The following is a 27,155-nucleotide window of genomic DNA, read 5'->3' on the forward strand; positions in this document are numbered from 1 at the left end:
CAGTCAAAAATAATATATCTATTTTTTGTGTGAAACGCTGCTGTGACTCTGAGCTGAAAGAAAGTAATAATAATAATAATAATAATAATAATAATAATAATAATAATAATAATAATAATAATAATAATAATAATAATCGCGACCCTTGTTGCGTAAGCGGTTAAGAAAATGGGTTGGTGGATGAATAATAATAATGATAATGAGGCAGCTTCACAGAGCTCCACTTTTACATATGGCCACATCCAATATGGCGGTGGCGTTGACCTACGGCTAAGGTACAAATGCAGAGTTCACCATTCATTGTAAATCACGGATCTATCATGTAGACTAGAGTCTGCGTCCTGTCGTTCAGTTTGTTTGTTTTTTGTTTTGTTTTTTGTTTTTGTTTTTTTAAGGGAACTTGTACTTATCATAATACGCAAGTCTAAGTGATATGAATAAAATAACAAAATATACGTCTATTTGTGTTATATTCCTCCCCCCTTTGCGGGGGCTACGTTTCCGGTTTCCAATCCATCACTACCTCCCTCATATTCGTGGGTTAAAATGAAAACGTCCACGGTTGGCTCTGTCCGAGTTTAAGACATTGCAATACTTTGCGCGTTTCGTTTAGCCTTCGTCCAATTTACGCACCATGTGTGATTTTGCTTTTTGTGGAGAAAGTTGCCAGAGTGCGCCGGGCTTCTGGACTCGGTAGCCAACGTCAACGTTAGCAAAGCTGCACGGCCTGCTGTGGCTCGACTATTCACGAAAGAGCCACTTTACTGCTCAGGTATTTAAAATAACCCAACCTATTTAGCATGACGCCGATGCATAGCTGGCGACATAGCTAGAAATTACAAGAGCGAAATTCGAGAAATACTGTACAGTACAAAGACGGAGCTTCCTTGTTAACTAGCTGAGTTGCTAAGTACTAATATAAATGTAACATAATTGTTGCCCAGCCACCTAAACCACGTTCGTATTTTACAATGCTGATTGAGTAACTGTTTTTATTGCATGTGAAATTGAAAGACTGTATTGCAGTATAATGCAGTGGAGTTAATCTCATTAAGGTGTTTAGTGGTTGCAGATTTGTACAAAGTATTTAAAAAAAATTACTAATACAAGCTGCTTACTTATATTTCAAATATGTTGTGTCAAATATAATTTAGTAGTATAATTAATAATCTATCAATTCCACCCTAAATTGCATTTTTACACATCAAATGTTTTGATTTCAAGCACACAATTATGATTTTTCTTGTCTTTATTTCTGCACAACAGGCTCAGCACCATGAATTTGGTTCGTCTAGTGTGCCGCCACAAGACTGCGCTGTTCCTGTGCACTGTGTGCACTTTTGCTGTGGTGCTTGTCTTCTTGGCCAAATGTACCTCAGAAACCCTGAAGCAGGCTCACGCTGATCCACCGGGCTTGGCCCCCCGCGCCAGCGCTTTTCATCCCCGTCCAGAGCAGCATGACCGAGCCGCCCCTTCCAAAGACGTGTCAGCGTTCCTTGTCGTCCTCATCACAACAGGGCCCAAGTACACCGAGCGCAGGAGTATCATCCGGAGCACGTGGCTGTCCAAGCGGGACTCGGACGTTATGGCCATGTTTGTCGTCGGAACTCTGGGCCTTTCCAACGACGACCTTCAGAACCTCAACGTCGAACAAGGACGGCACAAGGATCTGCTCCTACTGCCTGACTTGAAAGATTCTTATGAGAACTTAACCATGAAGCTGCTACACATGTACTCCTGGCTGGACCACAACGTGGACTTCAAGTTTGTCCTTAAAGCAGATGACGACACGTTCGTTCGCTTGGACCTCCTGAAAGAGGAGCTGCGAGGGAAAGAGCCCACTCGCTTGTACTGGGGCTTTTTCTCGGGCCGAGGGCGAGTCAAGACGGCTGGGAAGTGGCGGGAAAGCGCTTGGGAGCTGTGCGACTACTACCTGCCGTACGCGCTGGGCGGCGGCTACGTCCTGTCATCCGACCTGGTGCGATACGTGCGTCTTAACGCAGGCTACTTGAAAATGTGGCAGAGCGAGGACGTGTCACTGGGCGCCTGGCTGGCGCCGGTGGATGTGCGGCGGACGCACGACCCGCGCTTTGACACGGAATACAAATCCCGCGGGTGCAACAATAAATACTTGGTGACGCATAAGCAAAGTCTGGAGGACATGCTGGAGAAGCACCAGATGCTTCAGCGTGACGGCAGGCTGTGTAAGGAGGAAGTCAGGCTGCGACTCTCGTACGTGTACGACTGGGGTGTGCCGCCCTCGCAGTGCTGCCAGAGGAAGGAGGGCATTCCTTAATTTGGCTCCTTGTCCCGATTGATGTCTTTCATCGTTGCGTTTACACTTCAAGCCCCATTGTAGCCTTGTGTTCTCCTCATAAATCATCAAATGGTTGGATGTGATTTGAGTGGATAAAAATGGAGAATACAGGGAGTCCTTGAGTTACGGCAGAGTTACGTTCCTACCAAGGTTATATTAGTTAACTAAAACTAATGACAAAACTAAAATTAAAAAAAAACATTTTAACGAAATAAAATAAAAACGAAAATGCTTTTTAAAAAAAACGGAAACTAAGAAACTACATTTTATGCTTACAAAACTAACAAACTATAATCATAGCAAAAATGTCCTTCGTTTTTGTCTTTGGTGCATAATTTAATGCATGAGACTTTGGGGGTGATTTGAGTAGATTTATTTTGATATTAACTGGAATAAGGACATTTGAAAGTGTCTCACACAGAAGTGACGTCATCTCGCAGCAGCCAATAGAAAAGCACCTTCAGATGATGTCGCTCGCATGGTGTTTTTTCAATATTGCGCACAAGTAATATACATTAAAAAAAAAAAAAAACTAATACTGAAAATAAATAAAATTATAATAAAACGAAGCATTTATTAAATAACTAAAACTAATAAAAAATAACAGAATCACCCTGAAAACAAATTAAAACTAAATTAAAAAAACAAAACTCAAAACGAAATCAAAACTAACTAGAATGAAAAATTCCAAAACTATAATAACCCTGGTTCCTACGCTAGCGATGTAACCAAAATGGCCGACCGGGCGTAACCATTGTATAGTCTAAGCACCTTAGGTCAAGTGCACCTTAACTCGAGGACTCCCTATATTTACGGAAACGAAAGAAAGGTGTTAGAAGCTTGTATAATTATAGGAGATGCCGCAATCAAAGCATAGTGTTTTATATTGTTATGCTATGCTTTTTCCCACCCTACAAATGAAATGTTCCTAAATCCTGAAGTAGATCTTGGTAAGTCTGACCACCGTATTTCCTCACAGTGTGGCCTATAGCTGCAACATGTTAATCCTTGTCCATTTAAAGAATCACCCCAAACTGACGCCTACTTTGCTCCCTAGAAATAAAAGATGCTTATTAGATTTTAGAATGGTCTTATTCTATGTGGGACAAACTCAATTGTGAATTGTCTAGAAGAATAGCGAAGCTTTAAGTGACTTTATAGACTGTTACATGGCATTTTAATTAGACACTATTTGGAGGAACATTCATTTGTGATGTTTTATATTCTGGCAATACATTTTTAAATGCCTTACCACCACTACTACACATAATACTCATATTAATAATAATTATTATTATTTTTTAAATCATGCTGTATGCCAGTATAGAGACTGTCTTCCAATTATTACGACCACATAGGTTGTTTTGAACTGTGCCAAATTATGACCAAGTGTTACGTACTGTAGTTTAGCGACCTCTATCGGCCATGTAAATAGCGAAAAAATAGTAAAGCGTAGTTACTGGGAGTCGGGACTCGAACCCGGTAGTGTAGCTGGAAGACGAGTGGCTCTATCCAACTGATCTTTTGTAACGTCAAGCATTTTGGTGCATGGTAAAACGACCAATATGGTCATATTTTATTGGAGGACTTGTTGCCAGTATAATATGAGGAAATACGGTTGTGCTGAGTGCTGACAGACAGGACGTGATTAAAAAACAATTCCACAAACATTACATTCCAAATTACATTTTGCGGCGGCAGTAACTGGTGAAATGTTTTAAAATATTTTGTAAATATAAAGTAAAATGATTCTGAATTGTCTTAAAGTGCAATAAGTTAAGTCTTTCATAAATGCAAGAAAATACTTTTGAATTCATTTGAACAGTAAATTTAAAGAAACGGTAAGATACAAAAAAACTGTGGCCTTTAAAATTCTATTTCCTTATAAATTTATGGGGGAAAGCGATAATAAAATAATTCATGGTTTTATGAATCGCTATCAGGCTTGAAAAGGAAAATCAATTCGATATCTTTTTTTTTTTTTTTTTTTTTTTTTTTTTTTTTTTTTTTTTTTGGCATGGCCCTAATATTTACACTAATGATAGCCTGAGCAATGCTAAGCTAGCATCAGCACTGTAAACAAACTGACCTTTTCCATGGCTGCTACGTTGGTAGCATGGCTTAATTGTGATGCACGTTACTATACGCTAAATTTTGCTCGTTTTATTTTCAAGGAATGTGCAATCGATTTGAAATCGAAACAAGGCAAGTTTTTGTTGCTTTTTATCTTTGTTTATGTTTGCTTGTCTTTTATCCAGCGTTTGGCAAATACCTTCATTTTGTCCCGCTGCACCTCTTAACATTTGTACAAATTTTGAAATTCATTTGAGGGTCATTTATTCTGGAGATTCATACCTGCCATTATGTTGTAAAATAATTTTGTAAATGTGTATTTATTGTTAATTTATTATGCAGTAAGCACACTGGTTGATATGCCGGCATATGCGGAGGCACAGTGAATTTGTATTTCTAAAGGTACACAAGGTTTTCTGCAAGTGGAGTCGCACAGTGTGTGAAAGGGAAAATGGTTGAATGTGTTTTGTTCAGCAGGCCTTCCTGTTTCTTCATAAATCACATGTACAGTGTGTGATGACAATGGACATATTAAGTCAACATGTTTCTCATAGTACTGCGGAGCAGAGTTGCCAACTACAAGTACTTAGAAATTCTCAGTTGCGCCAGCAGGTCATGTTTTGTTGGTGATTTTTCATCTACAGTATTCTGTTTTCCAAGTTCACCTCACCATGTGATCACGTCATACGTGTTCCAAAACATCTTAACTACTGTTACTATAGTGTGTGATGATGTGATTTTTATTTTTTAAATTGTACAATGTCATCCTCCCTGGATGTGTTATTAAAATAATGTGGTACTGTCACATGCATTTGTTGTCTGTGTGGTTTATACATTTCCAGTTGTATTAATAACAAAAATGAATTTTATTTATACAATGAGTAACATATTGCCATTATAAAAACAATGGCAGTCAATGAAGTGAGTCCTGAATTAAATGTTTTTTTCACAATACAAGCACTTAGTTTGAAGTACACATGTCAAAGTGGCTTAATTGTAAAACAAAAAGCCAACTGCACACTGCAAAGAACATGAGTCTGATGGAAAGGTTCAAATGGGAATCATACAGATGAGGTACACGTTTGAACTGTAAAAAAAACAATAAAAAAATTATAAAAGTAAAACAAAGCATTAATTTCTTAGCGGTTTTGAATCTGCACTTACAGGTATAATCTGTTGTTGCTTATTTTTTAAAGGTCCCATGTCACTTTTTTTTTTTTCATCTTTAACATCCTTTAATTGTGTTTGCAAGATATGTTGGGTTAGAAATGTCCACAATGCCATTTTCAAGGTATTTTATTTAGTCTTAACCTCTTCGAACCCATAGATAATCGCAGTGGACATGACATTTTGCATGTCTAAACCAATAAAACGTATAATTTGGATGATGTCAACACTTCTGGTTCATGATTGGATCCTAAAAAATTAACTTAAAAAAAAAAACATGAGAAAACACCCTTTTTTCCCATGTTCTTATGTGGAAAAGAGTCAAAATCAGGAAAAATAAAAAAAAGCAGAAAAAAATGTGGGTCTGAAGGGGTTAAAACTGCAGTTCAGATGCAGATGTGTGCCATCAGCTATTTTTTTTTCTGAGTTGAAGTGGATGTGCAACCACAAAGTGGGAGGTCGACAAATCTACGTCATGATCACATGATTAAATCTGCTCATTTTTTTTGCTGGCCTTTGCTTTTCAAAGGCTATTGTATGCGACAAATCACATAAATGTTCAACTTAAACCACGTTACAGTTGCATTATGACCTACATTATGCAGAAAACATGGGGGGGGGGGGTGATTTTGAAGGTATAGGTAGCCACATAGTCGCTATACAGATGACCAATGCTAATGCAAATCTCACATACAGCAACATCTTAAAACGTATTTGGAAAGGTTGAAAGCTCTGTTAAACTCAAGTCAATGTGGCCGTCTTATGTTGACAATGAACTTTCACCTTTTCAACTATAGAGCTAACTTCACTAGTTTAGTAGTACCGTGTAACATCCTCAAAACAGATGTAATAAAAATTAGTGATGTTTCACACTGGGACAGCTCAATCCATGTCAGTGAAATTACTTCTTTGCCGTGAGGTATTGCTCCAGTTGGATCTAAAGAGAAGGACATGTAAAGAATGAGAAAATGAGACAGTTAAGACAACTTTGCTATATTGTGATGTGTGACCTTGAGCTGCTGGTTGTTTTTCCTCAGGGTCTGAATCTCCTCTGTGCAATTTTTTTCCTGCGCTTCCTGTTTTTCAGCTGCTATTCTTTCCACGTCCACAGATTTCTTTTTTTGGTGATCCAGTTTATGTATCAGTTCCTCTTTTAAATTCTCCAAATCTGACATCTGTACATGTAAAAACAGACCAAGCAGATAATTAGAGGTAAATGTGTCACAATATATTGTTGTTATCAGTTACGCCAATAGGGGGCGATCTTGTACCGAGAGAGGCAGGTTGAAGTCACTTTAACAAATGTGTTGCTAAAACTTTGATAGTGTAACGTGAGGGTTCGTTGGTGGTTAATGGAACACTCTTCATAAGATGAGAAATCAGGATGGAGACGCAATTCTTTACTCGTCACACACGCAACTACAGCGACCACACTTCCTGACAAGTTATCAGCTGACTAACACTAACCAATCAGAAGCTAGCAAACGTTAGGTAAATACAAGTCAGCAGATTCAACACGTCAATTTAGCTATTTGTATTTTAAATAATAATAAGAATACTAAAATGTATAAATGCGTAAATATAATTCTGGAAACATAAATGTATAAGTATAGATTTTTACAAATTAACTTAAACCATACTCATTTCTGAACCTTACATTAGGTTAAAAATAAGTGTTTGGGATATTGGGCTTTTGACGATGAACTAAAATAGCACTATAACCTTTATACAGGTGAACTTAGTTTGAATTCCTCTACACTTGTGAATGCACATGTCCAACTCTCCAATGTTTCAGTAGTTTTTGCAGAACAGAGCAGGAATTAACAGCAAAATTCTTAATAGATGTTTGACCAGTCAATATTGCATTTTTGGTTCCTCCTGAAATTCACCCGAAAGCTGAAGAAGCTCAACTTTCTATGTTTTGTAGTTCTCCAGACTTACTCTTTCCTTCAGGGCCACCTTGTCCTGTTCATCGTGCAGAGCTTTCCTCATGCCGAATACCATACTGCTCTCATAGAAGTTCTGATAGGCAGCAATGGTCATTTGGATCTCATCTCTTACCCGGAGCAACAAGAGACCCCTCTCGGGACAAATGATGACCACCTGCCTGATCAGCTCATCTGATGAATAACAAAAGTATATGTATAACTGCACAGTAAATTCTGTTGGGTAGATTTTACTCTAAACTCTAAAATTTACACTTGGAAGTGAGTCACTCAAGGGTTGAAAAGTAACACGTTATAATCATTAGCAAGGATGAAATGAAAATATTTTTCTAATTCTAATCCATCCATCCATCCATCCATCCATCCATCCATTTTCTGTACCGCTTACTCCTCACAAGGGTCGCGGGGGGTGCTGGAGGCTATCTCAGCTAGCTATGGGCAGTAGGCGGGGTACACCCTGAACTGGTTGCCAGCCAATCGCAGTAATTCTAATTCAATAATTGTAAATATAAATTAAAAGATTCTGAATTGTCCTATAGTGCAATATGTCAGCAATACTTTTAAATTCATGTGAACAGTAAATTTCAAGAAAACAGTAAGATACAAAACAAATATCCTCCTTTAAAATTCAATTTTCTCAAGAATTTATGGGAAAAAAAAGCTAATTAAATAATCAATTCCTAGTTTTATTAATCGATATTGGGCTTGAAAAGGAAAATCGATTCGTTATTGATTATTTAATTTAATTTATTATTTATTTATTTTTTTAGAGTGGGACCAAGTAGACTCTGTAGTAAATTTTACTCTACAGATATTACTGTATGGTACGCAACTAGCTGGATTTTACACATCAAGTGACCTTACCGAAGCACTCAGTGTATAACTGCCTTCTCAGAGGGCAGATTCCAGTATCCATGGCACGCGTTTGCAGGAGCTTCTTGTCCAATTCTTCTTCCAGATTCACCACATCTACTCGAGTGGATGGCTCACTGCACACTCTCTGCACCCACTCTTTGTTTGCCTCCTCCCATTTCCTGGCAGAGGGCGAAAGGACAATAAATAATGCTGTTGGGTGACACTGACTGAAGAGCAATTTCGATACCTGGGTGGAAACATGAGATCGAGAAGGTTTTCATTTTTCTGCTTGATCTCTTCAAGCGTGGCTGTTATGGCTTTACGAGGACGTAGCAAAGACTCCGCAGGCTGCTGAGGTTTTGACTTGATGACTTTTGCAGGTCGTCCCTGAAGCAAGAATTATTATTATTTTTTTTAATTCACTATCAAAGTGGAGCCAGCTCCTGTGCAAACATGCAACAGATTTTTGTGTCTAGATCATGAACTAGTTCAGAGACAGACTTGTAGACTACGCAATGTTTTGTATAATATGAATGTATTGTGCAAAATTTAATAAGCATGCTAAAGTTTTGTTATTTTCTATTTTAGATAAAGCATTTACTAGGCTATTGCTGTCAATACATGACATAAGATGGACGATGTTGCTCAGGTAACAGTGATCTTGACAACCTCTCACTTTCAGAAATCATGTGTGAATGTTGATTCATTTTTGGGCTAGGTACAGTGGTACCTAGCCCAAAAATGAATCAACATTCAACAGTCATTTTTTTTTTTCTACTAAAAGGGAGCATGAGAGGTTGTACTGTATGTATAGTTCTAAAAATACAGCTACAAAATATAATAAAATATGAGTCTTTTATTTTTCTAATGACGTGTGCAGACAAACTTTTCAACTCAAGGACCACATTGGATTTTTAAAACAGAGAGATGGTCGATATCATTTGACATTGCAAAGTATAGATGTTGAGTCAAATACGTAGAATATCATGACTTAGTTTTACAACGACTAATTTTTCTGCACCTCAGCATGAGTAGCCCTACGTCTGTATAACAATCTATCTTTTCAAAGATAATAACACTGTTTTGAAACCAGGTTTGACTCACCTTTGCTGTTTTTTTATCTGCACTTTTGGTAATTAAAACTGGTCGATCATATTTGAGGAGCGATTCGGCGGGTGCATTCATTGTGAGCTGTATAAAATATTTAAATTAAACATTTTCAGAAGAATTTTCCGAAGATTCAGTTCCATCGCTCATTTTCACCCCCTCACTAGCTGTTTTGCTGTTGTTTTTACCAAGACAAAACAATTTTGAGTGTCACCCGGGCCAATTTTAAAGCATTGCATTACATTATTGATTTACAAGGTTTGTTTACTATACGTAATCTTGCCACTTGCGAATACGTCACCAGCAGTGACATCATCATTTGTCATTATCGGCGTATTAAAAAACAGACGTGACAAGAGAATACAGTATCTTCAATGCGTTTATGGTAAGTCTTGTGAAGTTTAGCAAAAGCCGACACTACAGTGAAGACACATTCTGCTAACACAGTGGCGAAAACCGATTATTTTGTGTGTGACACAGAGTGTTGTAGATCAAATTTTCCACCAGATGGCAGCCGTGTGCTATGGACGCCAGGCAAACGCAAAGAAGTGAAAGGAGGTTTGAAACCGGAAATGTCCACCCAGTGACTGCGAAGTCGATTTCGTTAGCGTCGCTCTTCCAAAACACACGATGGCGTTTTGATGGACATAAGTTAACAGTTACGTAACGTCGATAAAAGGCCACTGCGAATATGACAAATGGTAAGTGATAGTTATTAAAACGCGAGTTGAATAAATGTTAGTAGCAGAGTAGTTAACCTTAGCTGACGAGAGCTAACGTTAAGTTAGCTGTAGACGTGGCCCAAGAGCTGTCGCTTCGGTTACCCAAACTGGTTGCTCGACTAATTTATCAATCTAGAATGGTCTCGAGTTGTCATTTGATACATTCGACCTCCCATAGTGAAACCACTACGTGGATAGTGCTGATTTATTTTTGCTCAAGGCTACATTGAAATCTGGTAACTACCTTAGACCAACGGAATTTAACAGATTTTTTTTTTCCTTTTTACAATGGAATAGTGATACTGTTGTATTGTACGTGCATCCACAACATTTGTTTAACCTGCATCTAACACTGTCATAATCCTGTCATCAACTTTGGTGTAACAATTTAAAATGCCAGAATTGCTTTAATATTGTGCTTAGACTCACAAATCAAACCATACACAAATCAAAACAATTGATTACATGAGCATTCAAAGCACGAAAAAAGAGCCTTTCATATGCACAAATCAAATCTGTAATGCACCATTGCTTTGATGTTATACATGATATACATCTAGATCGTTTCAATATTTACTTAATAAAAACAAAACTGTTTGCCTCTTTTGTACCCCTGTTCCAAAGTGTACTCTTTCGATGGCATCCTGGTATTTGGGCTGCTCTTCGTCTGCACGTGTGCGTACTTCAAAAAGGTTCCTCGCCTCAACAGCTGGCTGCTGTCAGAGAAGAAAGGAGTATGGGGAGTCTTCTACAAAGGTAAGTTTGTGGCACTACACTGACAATCATCACAAATGTTGCAAATCAATAGGGGTTGCTTTATTGTAATTTTGTAAAACATTAGCTTTTTGCATTCCGGGCGCACCTTGGTTCACAGATAGAAATAGATAGCTGGACGAAGAAGATTTTCAAACAAATATTGCAGTCGCATCTATGTGGCTCAGTTGTTCTTTGAGTCAAACAGCGTGAACGTTGTTCATTATAATGTGTCATGTATTTCACATGCAAATATATCTAATTTTTTTTTTCCAGGGAATTAGGTCAGTATGTTTATTTTGCTTTGTAATTTGAATTATTATGAATTTGTAGTATATTATTAAAATGTATGGATATGAATCAAAGCCTTTTTTAATAAAAACCTTATTTCTAATAGATTAGAGCCCATTTACTTAATCAGGGCCGATTATAGGGTAGCACTGATAAATCGACAGACTTTGTAAAACGATATAAGGTTAGACTTGAGTTCCCCATGACACAACATCCTCATCTAAACACGGGCGTTCAAAGTATTACTTTTTAAATGCAGGTTTTAGCCAGCTTAATGAAAGAATGTAACATTTTCTAAGTTCCTGTGAAGTAAACAAACAACTACATGTATAAAGCATTTTCAAACAAATCTTCTTTGTGACAAAGATATAGGCACTTAATGGTCCTTATTTTGTGTTACTTTGCATTCATATAGTGATTCTGGGGACCAAGATTATTAAAGAAATGTCAATGTAACATTTTCTAAGTGACATAAACAGACATAACTGTTTAGTTTATATTATATAATTGATCATACTGTGGTTGTAATTTGTAAATGTCATCTTTTGATTCTTTGTAGCTGCAGTCATTGGGACACGGCTCCATATTTCTGTGGCGATCTCCTGTGTGGTGATGGCATTTTATTTGATCTTCCTGAAATGATGAAACCAGACTGGAGCGGGAAGATTTGGATTGGCACAAGCGGGTGCTGGACTCGGTGAGGTCATGCCTCGTCCTTGTGGGACAGCGAGTGGATGGACTATGTGGCTCAAGACGTCACACCGCCTCATGGACTTGCGTTGAAAAGGATGAGTCAGTACTGCCCCCTTCTGGTGACTGGGGAGATAACGTCTCCCAAAACAGATGAGGTCATCCTGAATCCACCCCATAGTTTTAATACAGGGGAAGTGGGTGGGCCCTGTGGCGTCACTACGTTTTCAACGCAAACTGTTTTGTCTTCTTCATTCACGTAATTATTTATACTGAGGGTATGGCAATGAATCATTGCATTGTTTACCTGTACAACTTAGTTTAGATGGGTAATTTCAAACTAAAAATGGTCAATTCTACACGTTTTCCTCATGGTAAAATCTAATACTACTTCAATGACTGGATAAAGAAATAATATATGATGTATTTTAACACAATTGTGTACCTTTTTTACCTTTCTTTTCCCACAAATCTTGTGGATATGAAACAGGTTCTTGCACTACGTGTATAACTCAGCCCGGCGTGTAATGGATAATGTTTATTTTTTAATCAGTCTCTAATGATTACTGTTACCAATGGATGTTTGTACCAATTGGACCAACATGTATAGGAAATCTGCCTCAAAATATGCCTATAATGCTATAAAATAGGTACAAGTGGTTATCTGACCATTTCATGCTATTGAAAGAAATGATTGGGGAGTCAGTACAATGTAAAATGTTAGCAACACAACTTATGTTGTTTTTTATAAAAAAATACATTTACTTATAAAAGCTTCCCACTGTTTTTAAGTTTTATGTTTATTCGATGTGTGTTTCACACTAAAGAAATAAAAACATGAGAAGTCAAACAATCGTTACATGTGCAATCAACTGCTTTACACTTAATGGAATTTCTGTAGGAACAATCTTAATACTTTCTAACTTCCATGTAACAAACTGGAGTTTGTAATCCCATCAAGCAGGTTGTTTTAAGATTAAGTGTGGCACATTTATAAAGAAATAAATATCCATTTGCTTTGTCATCACAGATGTTGATTTTTCTATGTGACCTTTTCCTAATAAGTACGTATTGTTTGTGCAGTTTGACACTTGAAATATTTATTGGATGTGTTGACAAGTCAATATAGGATTAGCCGAATATAAAGATAATTGGTATTTATATATTATTATTTTTTAATGGCTTGCTAGCTATAATCTTTCGTGCTGCCTGTGCTACATTTATTGGCTTTTATTTATGTTCTTGCAGAAAAGGTTAAATAGCTGACTCGGTGTGCGGCTATAATTAGTAAAATTAAATATTAGTTTAAATTCATTAAAATGGCGCTACACACATTTAATAAAAGCAGATCAACATAGACTGCAATGCTCAGAATTTAATGAAGGATTCAATTTATTATAGATAATGACGTCATCATTTTTAATTTAATTTTTATTTATTTTTTTTGAAACTGCTTTGAACATTCGCAGCATTCGGACATCAAACATCAGTTCAAAGTTTACGTCTTTGCTTATTGACATGAACAATATTAGAAAAAAAAAGAAAAAAAAAAGAAAAAAACAGCTTCCTTTTGGATCACCCTTGTTTTCGCGGTGATGAAAAAGTTCTCGCGAGGCTTCCGTGCCGGGAGCGCGCTGTGAGCAAGACAAATACGCGCTCACGTTTCCGCATGCCGAGCAGAACACGAAAGAGGGCGAATAATCCAGCCGAGGCTCGTCCAACCTGACCGAGCGCCTTCAGAGAAGAGGAAGTTACCTCCGCCGAGGAGGTGCACGTAACATTGGAGAGCTTTCTTTGGAACTCGTTTTGCACCACGAGGCGCCCTTAGTTGTCTTCTTTTCCCTTCAGAAATCGGATCAGTTTTGCCGATTTATCACCCAAGAGTACAGCCAGCCTTCTCGTGGGTGCCACACGGGGAGGAGAGGGCACAAGTTTCCGCTGCCTTGTTTCGCCTCCTCGCTGCGGAGCTACTTTAAATCTGCAGGAATGTCGCAGGACAGACCCACTTTTTACCGGCAGGAGCTCAACAAAACAATGTGGGAGGTCCCGGAGCGGTACCAGAACCTGTCTCCCGTCGGATCTGGTGCTTATGGTTCTGTTTGGTAAGCAGATGCTTTCAACATGCCCTTCCTTTTCATATTTCCTAAAAGCAGCGTGCACGCTCTCAAGTTGTCATTTGTTACCTTCCCTTTTAACACCTGTTTGTTTCCTGAATCTTCCAAGCTGAAAATGTGCAGCTCTTTACCCTCCTTATTTATTAGTGGTGGCGTTCCTGTGCATGCTTCTTCATCGGGCTTGAGAACAGCTTCTTCGCCAGATTTGATTACAATTTAGGACACTGCAATTGTGTCCAAGGTTCCAGCATGCACAAGCTCACGCTTTGCATTGAAGCTCTGCGTGCATTACACATTTTCCAGTTGGGTGCAGCCGGCCTGCAGAGCGCCAGAAGGTCACGTGGTTTTCAGTAAGTAAAGTAGGCCCCCTTGTGCACAGTGAGAGCTTTTGAATAGGAGGCTGGGAAAAAAAAGAGAGAGCAGGGTGATGACTCTAGAATGATGTCACTCTTTGTAGTACACCCATGACTCACTGTCCCGAGGTGAGGCACCAAACTCTTAGTCATCACTAAATTCTGTCATTGCACCTCACTCTTCAGTCGTTCTATAGATGTTTGTGCACTTAGGTCCACTTCTAGATACTCAATGTGTAAGCAGTGACATCACTTTGCAGGGCAACTTCAATGCAGCATATATTTTTTTGACATCAAAATCAAAAAGCCACTTGATGTTTTCTTCATCTGGCCAGTAGAACACATCATATTGTTCAAAGTCATTATACACTCCCTTAGATCATCATTAACACATTCACTGCCAGCCCAGCAAAAATGCATTATTTGACGTTTTTTTCCGTCAATGGCAGTCAATGACTTAAGATGAGATGTAACCAAAATTGATGGATTTTTAAACATTGGCCTTAAAAAAAAAAAAAAAAAAAAAAAAGGGGAAAAAGGATGCTGCAATATAATCACAAAATATATTGGCACATTGTGTTTAACACATTCACTGCCAGCCCAGCAAAAATGCATTATTTGACGTCTTTTTCCGTCAATGGCAGTCAATGAGTTAAGTGTACAGTACAAAAGAAAATGAACCTCACTTTCCACGCCATTCAAAATTCACATTTCACATATTCTTATCATCTTCTGGTATATTAGTAAATCATCCAGTTTCAATGGCTAGAGGGAGAATACCAGATTAACTGAGCAACCAATGATATTTGATTTCTAGCCAGTCGAGATTAGAACATATTGTTCAGGAATAAACCTGTCCTTGATTTGCATATATGTTCTCAGTTTAGGCTTTAATGCAAAACCTTGAGACCAGGTTTCTTCAAACTTAAAGAGAAGCTTATTTTTTAATGGAATTGATATTGCAGCATAGGTTATTCCTATAAATATATTGCATATAAATTTCCTTCCCTCTGCCATAATAACCAGTCGATTGCATAGCGTAAGATTTCTCACTTCCGTCGGATAGACTCAGCCCATATCTCCTTGAATTGTTCCAGTCAGAGCAAATCTATGTACACCTAAAAAAACATCTAATAGCTCTAATTTGAGTCACTATCTATTAATTTGTACTCTATAATTCCCCATACTCCAGCATCATAATTTAAAATTGATGAGACACATGCATTAAATAATAATAATATCATTAATTTCAACACACGCTACTGGATTTTTATACACAGTCTGAATTGCTCGATAAAATCTTCCATCTACCAGCACTTATAAATTTAAAGGCAAGCAAATCTCTGCTTACCCAATCGCAAGCTTTTTGAAAATCAACAAAACGTGCAAATGTGGGTTTACGTTACAAATAATGTATATTGGCAGCCCTTAGTCCACTTTTATGCATCACTGCATGTGCTACTTTAAAGATTCCTCTTTTGACATACTATACAAAAACTAAACTATACTCCAAGATCTCAACCATGGATGCTGAAAGAAGTAACAAGCCTATTTTGTCAAAGCAAGAAGTACAGACATCCATTTTCTCCTCTTGTTTTGTTCAGGTCATGAGGAGTTGGAGCCTATTCCGGCGTAGCGCCATTTTCACAATTTCCCTGTAGGACTATTTGAAGTGAAAAAAATGATTATACCAAATTGAGGCAAGTAGAGCTGAGCTAGTTCTGTGGCTTTGAAAAGCTGCAAAATTTGGACACTTTTCACATCCAGTGAAATGAATCTCTGAAACATTTCCAACACTTTGCATGACAAAAATACATATTTTGTAAAAAGTACAGGTAACACAAACAGCATAAATGGAGTTTAATGAATCTTAGAAAAAATATGACACTGTGCTTGAAAAAATTAATATAAAAGGTACCAATAAGTTAAGGCAAAAACTATGATCAAAGCTACTGAACAACAAATAGTTGTACATAGAAAAAGTATGAAAAAAACCTCAATGCCATCAAAACTATGATTTGCAATTGTTCTTTTGTATCAAATTGTGACGGATTATGTGCAGGTTTGAGTTACAAAGTACTGTGACTGTCAAACCAGCACTTCGAGCGAATGCTGTGATTGCTATCACAATATGTACTGAGTGCTTCCATTTAACAGCAGTACATGTCTCAGCTTTGCGCGGTCTACTTACAGACCCCAAAGCACATGGCCGTATTCAATAATAAATCATCAAGCACATCAAATCTTATTCTTTCTGTCATTGTAACAGGTTTTAGCACGTTTATTTCATAAAGTTTAATCAGGTTGACTTTATGTGAAATTGTATCCCGATTGTCATTGAGTGTAAACGAGTTAGAGCTTAGAGAAAATTAGACTAAAAATGTGGAAGCTGACAGCACTTACTTACTAAATGGAACAACCTGCTCTGTTGCTTATTTAATTGCTTTTTGTTGGCGTGGAACCTTTTTTATTTTTTTATTTTATTTTTTTATTGTTAGACCAGTTATGTTAGTTCCTGTCATATAGAGGATATTACTAGCACCAATAACAGTAAGTCCAATTTACTGCTAATGTTCTTTCCATGATCCCTGAGATAAGCTAAGATAGACACGGGTTAGATTCTTACTTGATTTTTATGTTAGATTTTACTTGTTGCACTTTATTTATGTAATCTTTTGCAAAAGAAATTAAAAACAGGACAGTTGAGACAATTGCCAAAGGATCTTCTTAATGCATTTCCGACTCATCATTGGCAGCCACTCAAAATCAAGTGATAAAAAACATTGGAACATTTCAAACGTGAACACATTCAGTGGAAACAGGTGATTGTCATGATTGAGTACAAGACGAGCAGCATCAGTCGTCAAAAGCAGGGATGGGGTGCAGTTCAAAGCTTTCCAACTGTTTAAAAATATTTTCCACTGTACAGTTGTGAGGAATTAGGGCATTCCTTCAGAGAAGCTGGAGAAATGTGTACACTTAGAGGAAGTCAACCCAAACATTTTCTTTACAACATTGTGTTCTATGCAGCCTCACTAGTCTAAACACGATCTTCTGATTAATATTGTATTTGTGGGATATGAGTTAAGCAGCAAATTCTATCTGTTTATCCCCCCATCTCAGGGGGCGGCCATTTTGCAATTTGCTGTCAACTGAAAATGACATCGCAGTTGCACAGGGTTCATGCTAACAACCAATCATCAGCTTCAGTAAACAGGTGAGCTGTGATTGGTCGACTCCTAACAACCAGTCATGTCTCAGCTGAGCCCTAAGCAACTTGGTCATTTTCAGTTGACAGCGATTGTCAAAATGGCCGCCCCTGGGATAGATAAAAAGGGGTGTATTACTTGGGATGACTTCCTGTTTAAGCGACAAGGCAGCATTGAATGCAAGACTTTAGACATGTCAAGTGGTACTGCATGAAAACCCAACATCATTATTAAAAGGATTACCACATGGGCTTTGGAAGGAACACTTTGAAATACAACTAGTATCAGCTAACAGACTTATTTGCTACAAGTGCAACTTAAAACTCTGCTTTGCAAGGCAAAAAAACATATCATCATCATCATTACTACACAGAAACCCAAACTCAGCTGAAACAGGCTGATGCTGAAGTATAAAGCTTTTGTAGTGTGACGAGTTCACGTTTCCTATTGTTTTTGGAACTCATGGAAGTCGTGTCCCTTGGGCTGAAGATGGAAAAAAAGGACCACCAAGTTCAAAAGCTAGCATCTGTGATTGTATGGGGGTGTGTCCATTGCCCTTTCATGCATTTCCAGGGAAATCCAAGTTTATTTCGGCAAGACTGCCAAGCCACATTCTGCACGTTTTACAGCAACGTGGCTTCAGCGAGTACGACACTGGCCTGTCTACAGTACAGCGCTGCCTTCTGTGGAGGAAGACCTCAACACTTGAGCAACAAAGTTGTACATTGTATGGGAATGGGAAACAAATCCTCCTATAAAGCCTCAGCAATTCATGTCTTAAATTCTAGTTGAAGTTTGTAAACGGAAATGTGATCTAACACAACAGTAAACATACCCCCGTCCTAGATTTCTTGGAATGTTTGGACGTCAGATGCATGTAAGTATTTTAAAAGGTCCAAAGTTGGGCCTAAATATTAGAGGGATACTTGACTCATTGTTATTTTGTCCAGAATTAATCGTAATTTTTCACGTACAATTAATACCTCTAAAAACATTTGTTTCCACTTGCTGTCGACTGAAGATGACATCACCTGTGCTGAGGAAGTAGGTAACGACCAATCATGGCTCAGGTTGCTGACCAAACCCAGAGAACAGGTGAAAAACGTTTTTAAAGGTATTGATTGTACATAACACATAATAAAGTTATCAAATTAATCATAGACAAAATATTATTTTATTATTTTTATTGCTGAAAATGGCTCAATGAGTCAAGTATCCCTTGCAAACTATCTTATATTTTTGGGTACAAAACAAGAACATGTTTAAACATGTTTATATATATATATATATATATATATATATATATATATATATATATATATATATATATATATATATATATATATATATATATATATATATTAGTGATAGACCGATATGGTTTTTTCAAGGCCGATACCGATACAGATTATTTGTAGTCAAGTCGGCCGATAACCGATATTTCAAGCCGATATTCATTTGCAGTAAAATGGGGGGGGATTCTTTCAAACTATATATAATTTCTCACTGAGTAACAAATTCATGTGAATGTAGCTCATTTGGGGTTTTTGTTAGGGTTCGTAAAAACGTTTCAAAAAGATTTTCGCGGTGAAAAATTGTGTGAATATGTTCCAAATGTGTATTCGACAAATAAAAACTGACTGCGAACATCTTACAAATCCTGATGAAAACCCCAAATTCGCTACGTTCGCAAGTATTCCCTGCTCAGTGAGCTTTATCGGCCTTCAGATTCAAAAAATGGCCGATGCCGATATTTGTCAAAATGCCAAATATCGGCGCCGATAATCGGCCCGGCCGATTATCGGTCTATCCCTAATATATATATATATATATATATATATATATATATATATATATATATACACACACACAAGTTTGAAATAAAATTCTTTGAAGCACTGATTATGAAAGTTCCTTTTGAACCAAACAAAATTTATAAAATTAGTTTAAAAAAAAAAAAAAAGTACAAGTATGGAATTAAATTAAAGTATGGTTTCCTTGTATAAACAAACATTGTGCATTTGAGTTTACTTGCTGTACACTTATAAATCGCCATAGAACTGTTGTAACATTTAAATAATTTCAATTAACTTTATTTTTTTACGATTTATGGCAATTTTGTAATCGTGGAGTGTACTAATTCAAATTGTTATTGAATTTTGATTAATTGCACAGCCCTAGTCCAAAGGGTCATCAAAATGTTCATACTTGGACAATGTAAAGCCGAGATATAGATATTTAACCATCATGTGTTCATCTAGAAACTGTCCTTACTTACCAATACTCACCCCTCTCCAATGTCACAGCATCTCTCCTTCTGCATTTTTATGGCCGCCGTCTTATTACTCTTGCTTTTTATGACTGACTAATTGAATTCTGTTTGCATACACCCATGTTGTTTGTTCTCTAGATCAGCAGCACTTTAAAACGACAGTGTGCATGCAGCTTTGTGAAGTTGGTGTTCACTGAGAGTGGCTCTTCCATCCAGAGATGACACGCAAGTTGTTGCGCAAGGATTAGGGACAGAAAGTCCACTGGTTGCGTGTGATTATCTCATTCATGCTGGAGAAGAAAAACTCTGCTTATCTTAATGTTGTTGTGTTTAGGCATATCATTCGGTGGCACTGTGACACGTCCCGATAGCCTGCTGACTAAAGTTCGTGTTGGTGTCTCTGTGTCGGAAGTGTCACCTGAGGAAATGACTCACCTCTTCCACTTGAAACATGTAGTGGATAAATATAATTGAATGTCCAGGTCACGTTACACTTGCAGACCGGGTCATTGGCGCAGGTAGTTTTGCAGTTCAGCTGCCAAGGCTGAATGTGGGTGAACCACTCCCTGCAACGACTCCCTGCTTGGTGTCTGTGTCTCGCCACAGTCTGCACAAGATTTAGTAATGAGCCATTTGTAACGCAGTGTAACTAGTTGACCTAGAAGGAATGTGAGTTATTGTAAGGGGGCCATATTCTCCCCGGTTAACGCAGGCAATGCAGGCCCATCTGTCTCACAGCTTCTCTTCCGCCTCATTGTCTTCATTGGGCCCAATCAAATGTCTTGGTTTTCTAGTTTGGCTGGCAAAAACTCAGCAACTTGACCAAAAATGTTAGCTTGCTGCCAGTCAGACAATACAACTAGAACTTACATCACTTTCTGTCTGAGTTTCACTTTTCTTTTGTCACACCCATTTCTGTTCTGACACACGTGCTCACGGCCATGCGTGTTGCATATTCCCATGGACCTCTTCACCACAGTTTGAGTTGATATAAGGATTTATCTTTTTTACCATTATTTATTGATGTTAAAACTGACAGGACTTTTTTTATGCATTGCCCTCAAACATGGTTGCTCTTAAGGCTGTTCTAGAAATCTAGAGTGGCGGTGAGCAAAATGCAGACCTATCAAGGCTAAATGCTTTTTTTTAGGATTAGCATCAAAGTATATTATAGCCACCTACCTACATGGATACCCATGAATTTTGTCAGACATACAGGGCTGAGGGTGTTATTTACATAATTGCAGACCATGTGTTTATTTTGAAAGTTTTATTGACTATTCCGAGTTTACATCACAAGTCAAAATGGCAGTCTTATGCCACATTCGAGGAAGGTTTGAAGTCTGAATCCAGCGTGTCTCAGTTCTGCCCTCAAAGCGTGCGAGTCAAATGTAAACAACCAAAATGGCTGATTACAATGAATTAATTGTTGTTCTGGTCAACATTGTCAGTCCAAATCACGTGCCACGTGAACATATGGCTTGTGTTTACATTTTCTTTGAACGCTTTGAGGTCGAAACTGATCCGAATGGGATACATCGGATTTCCCACTTCCCTTGAATGCAGCATTTTTCTATGTGAAAGGACACTCTCTGATCATTGAAAATTACACTTTGGATTGTAATTTGATTTGTGAGGCTTATTTTGATTTGCTAGCCACAAGCAAAAGCAATATAATATGCATGGACATACATATTTATGTCTATATCTATTGGTCGACGTATTTGTCAGTGCGTCCAGTGACTTGCGTGACAGTGTTTATTATGGCAGATTAGCTAGCTAGCTAGTAGAGGTGAGCTAACTGTATTTGTACCTAAGGTTATATTTGCTAGTAGTTCACATATAAAGAAATCGGTTTGCAGTTTTAATGAATCAAAAAATAAATTCTACATCCCACATCTTGATCTGCACCAAGACCGAATGGGGTCATTCACCTCTTCAAAGTGGCAGAGAACTGATTAAGCAGGTCTTGCAAACAAAGAAACATGAACTCCTTGGTGTGGGAAATTGAGATTAGTACAATGTCAAATGGAGCTACCACAGTGCAGTGAGTAATAAAATTTTGGCTGCCTTTCCAGGGAAACACCCAAAGACATTTTGCAACACTGATCTGGCTGAGGGTTTTTATTGTTGTTCAAAATTGATCTTTAACAGTTTAGGTGGTGTTTTTGCTGTAAATAAATATTGGATTTTCACGTGTGCTCTTACACAACAGATTCAGTCATGTTCCTTCCTTGTACAGGTCTTAGGGGAAACCATTTTATCTAGACAAACATCGACTTTGATATATTGCACCCGTTTACAGTGAACATCTTAGCATCTACTACTACTTTTGTGTATCTTACAGTTCAGCATTTGACGTGAAGACGAGCCTGAAGGTAGCAGTGAAGAAGTTGTCCAGACCTTTCCAATCCATCATCCATGCAAAGAGAACCTACAGAGAGCTGCGGCTGCTTAAGCATATGAAGCATGAGAATGTAAGTATCAAATACACTCAAATTGAAGCTAAAAGTCCGCTGTTGTTAAATTGCAAAACCATTATGGTGGTGTTGAGAGTCAAAAAGATGAGAATGGAAATTGCACCATTTGTAATATGAAAGTGAATTATGTGCTATTACTGTAAAATCGTGAGGGGTATATGGCATTTTTATTTATTTTTTTTATTTTTTTTAGGAATAGCAAAACAATGTGATCATCTGTAGTTGTATTTGCACCATGAGCGTAAAAAACTGCAGTGGCACTTTGTTTACCTGTTTTAATAAAGCTCATTGATTCGAGATGCTTCTAGGAATGTCAGCATCTACTGCATATAGAGACGTGCATATGATGGCGAACGTATGACCAGAGAGTGTAAGAAGAAGAATTTAAAACCACCGTGTTGTTGTGCATTGTGGATAAATCACCTGCAGACACTTGCCCACACACTTTTAGATGCTCTATGCTGGTGCTACATCTGCTTCGACCACTTAATGTTACATAATCACAGAGGCCGCTTGTCAAGCGACTCCAGGCAATGGATATGAGCTACTCTAAAAGTGATCTATGCATTTGTGAAGCTTATACAGATGTCACAACTTTTATGCTGTGTACAATTAATAATTTAATTTTATCATGCTCAAAAGTTTCCACTCATGGTTGCATACATCCAGAGGGTGAACTACTGTTGGAATCTAACTGCTGTTGTTCTTTGCAAATGACACTGCAAATTCCTGCAGTGCATTATAGATGTTCACTCCACCTTAACCTAATCTCAACTTCCAGCTGAAGGAAAACAAGGGCAAAGCATGAGGCTACCAACAGTATGTTTTGGTAGTTTTGCGCAAGAACACAGAAGACGGAATAGTTCAAATTGAAACAGGAGATGATGCAATCAGGTTATTGACCCCCACCCAGGGCAGCAAAATTGTGTTTTTATTTTTTGAAGTCTGTTAAAATGTGTTTTGACAATGATGTGTCACTTAGTACACTATATCCACTGTATCTTTGTATTTATTATCATCATATGTGGCCTGAGGGGAAGTGGGGGTGCAGATGGATCATTTTTGTTAGAATGCTGAAGAGGAAGGACAAAGTGACGCTTAATCCAAACCTTATTGAAAACTAACCACACTTCCTCATGTCGTGAAAAGGTTCCACAGAGAAGCATTTTCACGGCAAAACGTGATTAAAACTAGTCTGTGCAGGCTCACTGTCAGCAGCAACACAACATATTGATTTTCTTATATATCCACACTCTTTCCTTTGTGTCATTGCAAAGTATGATTTTTCTTGTTCAGCTGCTGTGCAAAACTTACATTAGTTAATGATTGACTGCAAGACGGGAGCCCTGGGATAAAAAAAAAAAAAAAGAATTTGTAGACGCAGTGTCTCATTTATTCCCCCCACTACACATACACACCTGGGCCAATCCGCAGTTGAGTAAACAAACGCCCTCTGAGCATGATATGTAATTTATCATCAGGCATATTGCTGTTATTTCATCATAACATAAAATTGCATGCAGTGTTTTTTATTTATTTTTTTTGTCTGTGGGTTGTAAATTCATCAGCGTGTTATATTATTTACCTTTTGTTGCACAGACAGTAGAGACACATTCTGTTTTCCTCCCGCTGTTGCTGGGAGACTCCCTGGGTTTTGAGTTTGGAAGCTAGGATGAGCCAATCAGATATTTGTTGTGCCTGTAGCCGACCAATCATCTGTGTGAGTGTTCTGTGTGGGCGGGCTATGACACGACTGCGTTTTACAATACTGTACTGTACTTATCCACGGCGCTCTGTTTTGAAATGGGGGAAGGGTTCACGGGTGTGCATCCCTGTTGACCTCCTTATCTTTTCTGAAAATGTCTGGCATTGAAAGAGTTGATTTATATTTTTACATTTAAAAAAATGTTTTTGTAATCAATCATTCCCACCCGCATTCTGCTATCTTTTAACTCCAGCCTGTGTGCTTTCGTCACGATTCAGCAATGATGTGTCGTGTTTGTACAAACTTTCCTGCATGCCACCATCATCATATTATTTTTAGATCAGACGATGATGCTGTAAGACAAGTTTTGTCAGTGCTGAACTTGGATGTTCTCTGGCTTGGCCTTGTTATATTTACTGCTGCTCATTTGCATTCCACACAGGGACTTAAAAATAAATACGCTTCATAATGTGGGGCAAAGAACAATTGCTCCTTCCTGACAGCGGTTATGTTTGCCAGACCCATTCGCTTTGATGAATTTGAATACACAAACAAAACGGTGTGCCATTATAATATAATCTAACTGTAAATGCTCGTGTTGTGTGAAACTAAGGAAATGGCTACGCTGCCTGCTTGAACAAATTATAGTCAGGATATTGAAGAACAGTAATATGGTATATTCAACAGTGTGTGTAAACATGATCTTTACCCTCTTTTTTTTCTTTTTTTTTTCCCCCCTTCCTCAGGTGATCGGTCTGTTAGACGTTTTCACACCTGCAACAAGCTTAGAAGAGTTCAGTGATGTGTAAGTCACACTTCTTCCCCCATTTCATCACTTCAAATGACCACTAGTGTGAACTAGAACACATTGCACCTTACATGTAGTGTTTTAGGTGAATGTAGGTTAAGCAGATGCACTGTGCACATTGGAGTTGTTTCCATGGTAACAGCCATCTGGCAGTCTGCGCATTTGTGTGCGCAAACTCCAGTGAAGTGTGTACAGGGTCTCTCCGTGGGGGGTGACGTCATGGATATGTGAGATGAAGCCTGTTGCACTTCTAGGTCACTACGACTAAACGTGAGGTCCAGCTCATCTAACATCCTAACTGCTCTTTGACTGCGTCAATAATTTATGCACACTTGCATAATCAGCCGTCTCCAGATGTTCTTGAAGTTGCCACAAACACAATCTGCTTTCATCCAGTTGTTATAGTTTTTCTGACTTTATTCCCCGTTTGTTAAAGTGCATGACTTAAAGGGGGACATCAACATTAAAATGTTTCTTGACAATATCTTGTATATGACCTCACAAGTGTAAACATGACTTTCTGATTCTTACATTCGTGGAATATGAATTATGAAGCAAAATTCAGCCGTTTTTATTCATCTCGGGGCGGCCATTTTGCGACTTGCTGTCGACTGAAAATGACATCACAGTTGCGCAAGGCTCAGGCAACGACCAATCACAGCTCACCTGTTTTCTGAAGCTGAGCAACTGTGATGTCATTTTCACATGACAGCAAGTGGCAAAATGGCCACCTTGATATTGATAAAAACTGCTAAATTTCGCTGCTTATCTCGTATTCCATTAAAGGGATACTTTACTTATTTAGCCATTTTTGGAGTCAAATGTTAATATTTTGTCTATAATAAATTTGATATTGAAATACACTTTTGATAATGAAACACATTTCGCAACTTGCTGTCAACTGAAAATGACATCACAATGTGCACAGGTAACCAATCACAGCTCAGCTTGTGAATGTCACATGACCCAATCTAGAAAACAGGTGAACTGTAATTGGTCATTACCTAAGCACTGAGCACATGTGATGTCATTTTTAGTTGACGAGTGGCATTTTTTTTTTAAGTATTAATTGTACGTGAAAAATAATGAAAGTATCGAATTAATTATAGACAAAATATAACTTTTTATTACTATAATGGGCTAAATAAGTGAAGTATCCCTTTAACGCGTTTATTAACCAGAAAACTGTGTTTAGACTAGTTGGGCTGCATAGAACATATTATTGTAAAGATGTTTTTTTAACTTTTTTGGGGGGGTTGACATCATCTTTAAGATTGAATTGTGGCCTTCTCTTGTCAACGGAAGGCGCAGTGGAGATATATGGCTTAAAAGGATCGTTAATAACTAATTAATGCACTGCAACCCCGCAAGTAGCGAGCTGTAGAAGGAAGCTTGCCAGTCTCCTTCAGGTCTGAGTGGCTGATTCTGTTTTTGCAGATACTTGGTGACCCATTTAATGGGGGCAGACCTCAACAACATCGTAAAGTGTCAGAAGCTGACTGATGACCACGTCCAGTTCCTCATCTACCAGATTCTCAGAGGCCTAAAGGTTGGTCAATGTAACGCTACCGTGTAGTCAGGCACTGCTGATCAGTTGCACGTGTGGAAGCATTACCAACTGCTTCATATTTTTTCCAGAAGATTGGTCGAACTCTTACTTGCTTGAATTTCAAAAATTCTTTCACACAGTGAAATAATTCCAGGGTTCAATTGTTGCGATTTAAAAGTTAGTTGTACAACTTTTGTTTTCTAGGTTGGGTCATGTGACATTCACAAGCTGAGGTGTGATTGGTTACCTGAGCCCTTGTGATGTCATTTTCAGTCGACAGCAAGTTGCAAAATGTGTTTTTAAAGGTACTAATTGTACATGAAAAATAATGAAAATATCAAATTTATTATAGGCAAAATATTAATGTTTGACTGGCAAAAATGGCTAAATAAGTAAAGTATCTCTTTAAGTCACATTTTAACCGTATTTTTTCATACAGGCTTCGCAATATAATTGTATAATAATAGTAAAAAGAAATCTCTGAGAAAGGTCAGGTAGGCAATTATGAACATTTAAAGGGAGGATTTCAATCGATGTCTTCATTTATGGATCTTAAGTTTGTTTTATTTGGTTGAGAGAACCTACTGGGGTAGCTATAGGTAGGCTTTTACTTCTCTCTTCCATATGAGTTCACTTTTTCGACATGTTTATGCTTCCATTTAAATGTTTACTTGCTGTGTGAGCTGAGCTCTGCTGATCCCTTTCTGAAAGTTACGCAGTAGGACGGCAGAACTACTTTTACTG

The 27,155-nt window shown here is 37.9% G+C and overlaps 4 protein-coding genes across 4 annotated transcripts in view; 3 read left to right on the forward strand and 1 right to left on the reverse strand.

The window, feature by feature from the left end:
* Window positions 1–392: 392 nt before the first annotated feature.
* b3galt6 (UDP-Gal:betaGal beta 1,3-galactosyltransferase polypeptide 6) lies at window positions 393–4,294 on the forward strand. Its single transcript, XM_077530534.1, has 2 exons — window positions 393–772; window positions 1,267–4,294. Exon 2 carries the CDS (start codon window positions 1,277–1,279, stop codon window positions 2,294–2,296), a length of 1,020 nt encoding a protein of 339 aa, XP_077386660.1. The 5' UTR covers window positions 393–772; window positions 1,267–1,276; the 3' UTR covers window positions 2,297–4,294.
* A 1,896-nt stretch (window positions 4,295–6,190) lies between these two features.
* On the reverse strand, window positions 6,191–9,543 carry LOC144024298 (axonemal dynein light intermediate polypeptide 1-like). The gene is made up of 6 exons (XM_077530490.1): window positions 9,463–9,543; window positions 8,606–8,745; window positions 8,368–8,537; window positions 7,499–7,677; window positions 6,568–6,732; window positions 6,191–6,494 (listed from the first exon to the last, which is right to left on the reverse strand). Exons 1-6 carry the CDS (start codon window positions 9,541–9,543, stop codon window positions 6,459–6,461), a joined length of 771 nt encoding a protein of 256 aa, XP_077386616.1. The 3' UTR covers window positions 6,191–6,458.
* Window positions 9,544–9,891: 348 nt separating this feature from the next.
* tmem167b (transmembrane protein 167B) lies at window positions 9,892–12,945 on the forward strand. The gene is made up of 3 exons (XM_077528822.1): window positions 9,892–10,166; window positions 10,812–10,943; window positions 11,791–12,945. Exons 1-3 carry the CDS (start codon window positions 10,157–10,159, stop codon window positions 11,871–11,873), a joined length of 225 nt encoding a protein of 74 aa, XP_077384948.1. The 5' UTR covers window positions 9,892–10,156; the 3' UTR covers window positions 11,874–12,945.
* A 645-nt stretch (window positions 12,946–13,590) lies between these two features.
* Window positions 13,591–27,155, forward strand: part of mapk14b (mitogen-activated protein kinase 14b) — a 19,141-nt gene continuing 5,576 nt past the window's right edge. Inside the window, 5 exon segments of the mRNA XM_077528821.1 lie at window positions 13,591–13,659; window positions 13,662–14,023; window positions 22,217–22,346; window positions 24,801–24,859; window positions 26,300–26,411. Coding sequence (XP_077384947.1) covers window positions 13,591–13,659; window positions 13,662–14,023; window positions 22,217–22,346; window positions 24,801–24,859; window positions 26,300–26,411 — 732 coding nt within the window.

Source organism: Festucalex cinctus, chromosome 8 (genome assembly GCF_051991245.1).
Source record: "Festucalex cinctus isolate MCC-2025b chromosome 8, RoL_Fcin_1.0, whole genome shotgun sequence".
Lineage (NCBI taxonomy): Eukaryota > Metazoa > Chordata > Actinopteri > Syngnathiformes > Syngnathidae > Festucalex > Festucalex cinctus.